The sequence below is a fragment of the Uranotaenia lowii genome, chromosome 1 (genome assembly GCF_029784155.1).
Source record: "Uranotaenia lowii strain MFRU-FL chromosome 1, ASM2978415v1, whole genome shotgun sequence".
NCBI lineage: Eukaryota > Metazoa > Arthropoda > Insecta > Diptera > Culicidae > Uranotaenia > Uranotaenia lowii.
In genome coordinates, this window is record NC_073691.1 from 97,159,621 (window position 1) to 97,167,434 (window position 7,814).

The 7,814-nt window shown below is 41.9% G+C and overlaps 1 protein-coding gene across 1 annotated transcript; it reads right to left on the reverse strand.

Annotated features, from left to right (window-relative positions):
* Window positions 1–1,104: 1,104 nt before the first annotated feature.
* Window positions 1,105–6,741, reverse strand: LOC129737657 (uncharacterized). The gene has a single exon (XM_055728816.1). It carries the CDS (start codon window positions 6,739–6,741, stop codon window positions 1,105–1,107), a length of 5,637 nt encoding a protein of 1,878 aa, XP_055584791.1.
* Window positions 6,742–7,814: the final 1,073 nt, after the last annotated feature.

Below are 7,814 nucleotides of genomic sequence, written 5' to 3' on the forward strand. Positions count from 1 at the left end.
ATTTCTCGATAAAATTTACTATTTCTTAGTACAGTAGTAAAGTGATTAGCCCACAAATCGGGCAAAAGTAATAAGAGACTCCTCAGTTAACAAAAAAGAGCCATAAATAATATGTTATATTAATTTTTGCAGTGAATCTCTGCATTTGTAGTGACCAATGTAAAGAATGCAGTGCGTAAATACAATTTCATTATCCCACTCAAACTTATATTTTCTATTTTTTTTTATCAAATGCATTGTTGATCATCAGGAATGTCCTGTTTTTAAACAGCGTTAAAAAATTGCCAACTCGTGTCAAATTTGGTAAAAGCTTATCGTCCTTCAGAAGTCACAATTTTTTTCTCACAGTTTTTTTTAGAAAGAGACAGTATGAATATTTTGACGGTTTATACATAAGAAATGTTTTTACAGTATTCCATTAAAAAGCATGTCTAGCCCTGCTGTTATTTCTTCAATAACGAGTCGATTTCCGAATCCGCATTAAGCATATATTTCAGCTATAATAAAAATCCCTGCGAGGTAAGGGAAATTAGTTTATGTTTTAATGACAATAGGTGTGTAAACTCACGTTTAGTGACTTGTTCCGTTTCAAGCGATGTAAATCCTCTTAGGCTCCTCTGAGGCAACCGAGATCTTACTACCTATTAAATGTTTATAATTCGATTATACAATTCAAGTTTCAATAGGTTTGAGTTACCTTTAAGGGAATAATTAAACAATTTTATACAAGATCCTCATAAATAGTTTAAGATCAATTTGGGTTCGCTTAGATTTAAGGATCGAATATCGTTTGCGATCTAAAGAGAGAATACAATAATAAGTTTTCTTTGTAATTATATCACCTCACTAAAGCAAACCTTCGCCTTTACCGTTCAATTAACTTCGATATCGCAACCGCCTATAACCGTAGATACAACTAACTTCTTTAATTCGTGGTTCGAAAGCACGTTTTTACTTAATTGTTTACAACATTGATCCTCTCCTTGCTTTGTTTTGATAAGTCGTTTGACGTCTTAAGCTGCCAGGCGAATCTTCCTAATTCGCTCGAGGTAGGTTCGAAACCGATACGAGGGACCTCGTAACACTCCCCCCCGAGTAAGACGATTATAACTTCTCAGGATTCGGCTTACTATCCTTGCCACCTACATCGAGCACAGCAATCTTAACCGCAGGTCTCTCATAAACAGATGTTCTTGTTTTCACCCAGACTCGTCGAACTTGCCCATCTACGTCAGTAGCGATTTTTAGTACTCGTCCTTTGGGCCAGCAATTTCTGGGTAAGTCTGGATCAACTACATACACTATATCGTCGACTTCGATGGGTTTAACTGGTGCATACCATTTACTACGTCTGGTGATTTCAGGTAGGTAGTCGCGTATCCATCTTTTCCAGAACTGATTGGCGATGACTTGCGATACTTGCCACCCTCGCTTTAGTGATATTCCGTCGCTGTTAATATCTGTCAAGGGTTTAGATCCGTTTGAGCTTCCCACTAGAAAGTGGTTCGGGGTAAGTGCTGTACGAGAATCGCAGTCCACAGGTACATGTGTTAGCGGCCTTCCGTTAAGCGTGTTCTCAATTTCCGCAAACGCATTGCGTAACTCTTCGTCGGTTGGGCGTTTAGATACGCGCAAGAGAGGTAAAATTCTTTTCACTGAGCGTATGAGCCTTTCCCAACTTCCACCCATGTGTGGAGCTGCTGGAGGGTTGAAGGTCCACGATGTGTTCGGAGTAGTGAATTCTTCAGCAATCTTACTCTGGTCAATCCTTTTGAAAGTCTCTCGTAGCTCCCGATCCGATCCCACGAAGTTCGTACCTCTATCACTATAAAACACAGCAGGCGTTCCTCTTCTGGCTGTAAAGGTTCTAATTGCCATAATACAGGAGCTTGTATTTAACTGATGAGCAATTTCTAGATGGATAGCTCTCGTAGTTTGACAAACAAATATTACGCCCCACCGTTTCTCAACTCTACGACCGACGACGACCTCTAATGGACCGAAGTAATCCACTCCGGTGTGAGTGAATGGTCGCGTGAAGGCTGCTACTCGCCCAGCAGGTAGTCTAGCCATTTTTGGTGAACAAGGCTGCGCGTTAAGAATCTTGCACAATTGACAATCTTTGCGTACATCTTTGTATAGCCTTCTCAAATTCGTGATGTAGAACTTTTGTTTTATTTCGCTGATGATCAACTCACTGTTTTGGTGATGGTATCGAGTGTGATAGAATAAAACAAGTAATTTTGTAACATGATGTTTCCACGGAAGAAGGATTGGATTGGCTGTCTCCACGTCGAGATACTCGCAAGCACCTGTTCTTCCTTCCATTCTGAGGATTCCACTGTCATCGAGATATGCACAAAGCCTATAAAGGGGGCTTTTTTTGGAAGTAATAATTTTTTTTGTTTTGAGAATAGTATATTCTTCAGAATAGGTTTCTCTTTGAACTTGACGAATGAGAAATTCTTCGGCACCACGTAGCTCGTTACTGGTAAGAATTCCACCTTGTTTCTTCTTGTCTTTGGGCAAGTTACTTATGTAGCGCAGTACGTATGCGGTAACTCTCAACAAGCGTATCCAACGAGAGTAATCACTAACTTCGATAATGGCAATATTCTGTGTTGAATGTAAATTACAAGTAAATTTAAGCTCTTCATCGGTTGTCCACTTCTTTTCAGGCATTACGGGCCACTCATTTTCGGTTTTACGTAGGAACTCAGGACCGCAGAACCATCGGTCATTCGCCGAGAGCGCAGGAGTGCGCTGCCATTTAGTCCCGTCGTCTGCCACGTTCCATTTGGACGGAACCCACCGCCAAGCAGAAGCTGTTGTGGTCTCAAGAATATCGCTGACTCGTGCGGCGACGTACTGACTATATTTTCGATGATCTGAAGAAATCCACGATAATGTATTCCGAGAGTCGGACCAGAAGACGCAACGAGTAACTTTAGTTGACAGCTTTTCCAGGATAATCTTCGCGAATCGCGCACCTATGACCGCTGATTGCAGCTCCTTACGAGGAATCGACAAATATTTCAGTGGGGCTACACGCGTTTTCGATCCCACTAGTGAACATTCAACAGAATCGTCCCACTGGTAACGTAGGTATACCACGGCCGCCATTCCTTCCTCGCTAGCATCAACAAAGGTGTGTAACTGCACGTCAACAGCAGGTACTATTTTGCTCAAACTATGAAGGCAGCGTTGGATTCGAAGATTTTCTAAAGAAGGAAGAAGACTCACAAATCGAAGCCACTTCTCGTTCAATTTTTCACCAATAGCATCGTCCCAAGCCACTTCCGTCCTCCAGATTTCTTGGAGTAGAATTTTTAAGAACATTAGGTAGTGAGAAATGAGGCCTAAAGGGTCATAGATTGACATTAGCGTTCTTAAGACTTCTCGCTTAGTAGGTATACGTGAACCTTTTAACAAAGCCTCATCCAAACGGTTCCAATTGATTTTAAAGATAAAGGAGTCAGATGCTGTTTCCCACCACATGCCCAGGACTTTTTCAGTGGCTAGAGTGGACATCAGATCAAGGTTTTTCCCCGCTGTAGGTTCTTCGTTGAGCTCGATAAGTACCTGTGCTGAATTGGACATCCAGTTGTGGATTTCAAAACCTCCTTTTCCGTTGATAAGTTTGACAGTTTTTGCCAAGACGGTTGCCTTCTCCTCATCATCCACGCTGAATAGCATATCATCCACGTAGGTACAGTCTATTATAATTTCGGCTGCTTCTGGGTACAAATCGGCGTGTCTCTTAGCGTTTAGATTTTTCACAAATTGTGCGCTGCTAGGAGAGCAAGAGGCGCCAAATGTCATCACCGTCATAATATACTCGCTAAGGTTATCATTTTTGTCCTTCCACAGGAAACGTTGGCAATGTTGATCCTGCTCACGAATTTTCACTTGGTGATACATTTCGCGGATGTCACCACATACGGCGATTCGATTTTCGCGAAACTTCAATAGCACGGAAAACAAGGAGACTAATTGATCTGGTCCGGTTAGTAATGCGGAGTTCAGCGATTGCCCTTTATACGTTGCGGCAGCATCCCATACCAGTCTCACTTTACCTGGTTTGTTGGGATTAGTGACGGGAAACGTCGGCAGATACCATACCAATTTTCGGAAGTTGTGTATTTCTTTGTTTTCAAGTTTGCGGATGTATCCTTTGGTAAGATAAGATTCCATTTTTTCGTTCAATGCACGTCTTAGAGCAGGATCCTTCTCTAAACGCTTCTCTAAACCACGGTAACGTTGCAGGGCCATCTCCTTATTGTTCTGTAGGCACGGATTCGGGTATCGCCATAGAAGGCCCGTCTCGTATCGATCACCGACGAATCGCGTCATGTCATGGAGAAGCTTTAAAGCGCGTTCATCGTCTTTCGACCTTACCACATCATTCAATTTCACAATGCCTATACTTTCTATATCAAAGTAACTCTTAACTGATTGTTCGAGAACAAGGTCGTTCTTATTTCCTCCTTCGCTCACGTGTAAGACGTAATGAACCATACTAGCATCACTACCGCCAGTGCCTCCTCCGTAAACCGACCAGCCCAATCGCGTTTTAATGCAAATCGGTTCTTGAGGTTTGCCTTCTCTGCTTTTACGCACTAGGGTAACGTACGCATGTTTAACTCCAATCAGTATTCGCGGACGCACATTTTCATAAGACTGAACCGGTAGGCCACGAAGATGGTTGTATTTTGTCGCCAGTTCAACTACGTTGAGGGTCTGACATGGTAATTGCAACTCTTGAACAGTTCGTACGTCGTCCAGGTGGTACCGTTTTCCTTCGGAGCCAGAAATATCTAAATTCACTGAGTATGAGTTAGATTCGTGCCTCTCTGTGCCACCGGTCCACTTTAAGCAGAGGGGACGGTGTACTCCTTTCAAATTCAGCTCATCTGATAAATCCTGATCCATGAGTGTTAGGTGAGAGCCATCGTCCAAAAATGCATAGCATTTGATTTGTTTATTTTGTCCGTACAGGGTAACTGGGACGTATCTAAATAGGGTCGCCTCAGAATAGGCGTGGTGCATATTACACGATTGCTCCTCTGCAGCTATGTTCAGGTCCTTATGGAGGAGTGGGTGATGTTTACATTCACATCCTTGTTTTCCGCATAGTGGAGAATTGCATCGACCTCTGTGAAGTTTCAAACATTTCTTGCACAATCGATACGTATGTACTGCTGTCCATCGTTCTCCGTACGACATTTTTTGAAACTTCGAGCATTTTTCGATAGAAAGGCAATCATGCTTTAAGCAAATAAGGCAATTTCGTGATCCCCACTTGTAGTTTTCTGATTCACCATTCTCGGAGTCAGCTACTTCTGTATGCAGATTCATAGCAGCCCTAGCTTTAGGTGCGGTTCCCGCTCTCTCGGTACTTAGTTTTTCGTTTTTCCTAGGAGGCTTCGCGACGCAGCATGCGTCTTGCGCGATGATGAAAATCCATTCGCTAAAGCTGGTTAAAGTTATCTTCTTTAATCTTCTGGCGTGTCGGACCCAATCGATTGCATAAGATGAGGGCAGTTTCTCAACAAGTTTGTCCAGCAACGTCATATCTCTGGAGTATTCTTTTCGTCCGCACGCGTCGATCGTAGCACATAAGTTTTGCACAGCAAGTGCAAACTCAATAAATTTATTCAGCGATTCTTCTTTGAAAACCGGGAAGGCAAGAAGTTTCTCTTTCAGGGAACTTATAACAAACTGTGGCTGTCCAAATCTAAGACGAAGAACTTCGATCGCCCTCGGTACTGTTGACGGGTTGATCAAGAAACAACGAACTGCCGCTAGGGCCTCACCGCGTAGACAGTTTCTCAAACGACTAAGGTTTTCTTCGTCAGTGTACCTGCACATTTTGGTGGTGCTTTCCAAGGTAGAGACAAACATAGGCCATTCCTCTGGGTCTCCTGAAAAGGATGGCAAGTCCTTCGCTACAACTTGTCGTGCTGCCAGGTGGCTGCGCTTTAGACTGCAGTCGTTCTGATTACTAGTTATAGCTTTTTGTCTGGAGCTGCACAATTTTTCAGCAGCGGGAGGTTTCGGGGTGGATTTGGTATCGGGTAAAAACTGTTCTTCATCAGCGCTATCCAAGTCAGATTCGGACTCACTTTCGCTAGAATCGACTGATTTAGTACGCCTACTTCGAGCTTGTTGCGCATTTGACTGTTCGAGCCAATCTTCAACCTTGGATCTGGAGTTAGCAGTGGAATTTTCAGGTTCCTGATTATCCAACACAGCCATTTCTTCCATTAAACTAAATTGTTTATCAAGCAGTTTCCGTTTCTCTTCAAGCAGTTGTTTCTCCGCTTCGACTTTCTGCAACTTGATTTCCAGAGAAGTTTTGGCAGATTTCTTGGATAAATGCGACGTTTTGGAGATGTTGGTTCCTGCCATTGATCGCACTTCGGAGTGATCATCGTCAGCCTTACTTTTAGGTGCTTGTTCGGTTGAGCCTTTGTCACCAGTAAACTGCTGTTTTGATGTCTTCTTCTGCGATTTCTTAGTGCACTTCTTACAGCTCCAAGGTACGTCTTCAGCTTCGATCTGCGAGGTTACACCAGCACAAGTGTAATGATGCCATAAGGAACAGTGGTCGCAAGCAACCATCCGGTTATTATCAATCTTATGGCACAGCTGACAACTATGTCCGGCACTTTCATGGGCTCCATGTCCCGCTTGTTGGCTTTGAGAACCTGTGATCCTCGTTCTATCTAAGCCTCCCATTTGAGGTTATGTTAGCGCCCTTCTGGATTTACAGCTTAAACGGATTTTTATAATGTTATTTCTTCAATAACGAGTCGATTTCCGAATCCGCATTAAGCATATATTTCAGCTATAATAAAAATCCCTGCGAGGTAAGGGAAATTAGTTTATGTTTTAATGACAATAGGTGTGTAAACTCACGTTTAGTGACTTGTTCCGTTTCAAGCGATGTAAATCCTCTTAGGCTCCTCTGAGGCAACCGAGATCTTACTACCTATTAAATGTTTATAATTCGATTATACAATTCAAGTTTCAATAGGTTTGAGTTACCTTTAAGGGAATAATTAAACAATTTTATACAAGATCCTCATAAATAGTTTAAGATCAATTTGGGTTCGCTTAGATTTAAGGATCGAATATCGTTTGCGATCTAAAGAGAGAATACAATAATAAGTTTTCTTTGTAATTATATCACCTCACTAAAGCAAACCTTCGCCTTTACCGTTCAATTAACTTCGATATCGCAACCGCCTATAACCGTAGATACAACTAACTTCTTTAATTCGTGGTTCGAAAGCACGTTTTTACTTAATTGTTTACAACATTGATCCTCTCCTTGCTTTGTTTTGATAAGTCGTTTGACGTCTTAAGCTGCCAGGCGAATCTTCCTAATTCGCTCGAGGTAGGTTCGAAACCGATACGAGGGACCTCGTAACACCTGCTTTGCGTTTTTTCAAAGAAAAAAAAAGCTGTATTGTGAGAACTATGAGCACTTTTATCTGGTTATTTCTTTAAAAAAATGTAGTTTTTCCAAAATTCAAGAAGCAGCTTCCTTTTTAAATATTTCGGTTTCCTGGTCTCTTTTTTCATGCAAATTTCGATAGATCTTCAAGAAAATAAAATTCCCCAAACACCTTAATTATTTTAAGTACCGAAAACTCCGCATCCTCCGAAAATTTAACCCATGTTTTGAAAAAAAAACCTTTTTCGCACTCCATTTGTGCAGAATTGATTCGCCCAACGATGAGTTAATTCCATCTTTGCCAGCTTCAAATCATCATTTTCAACATTTTATCACGTATGCTTCACGTCAC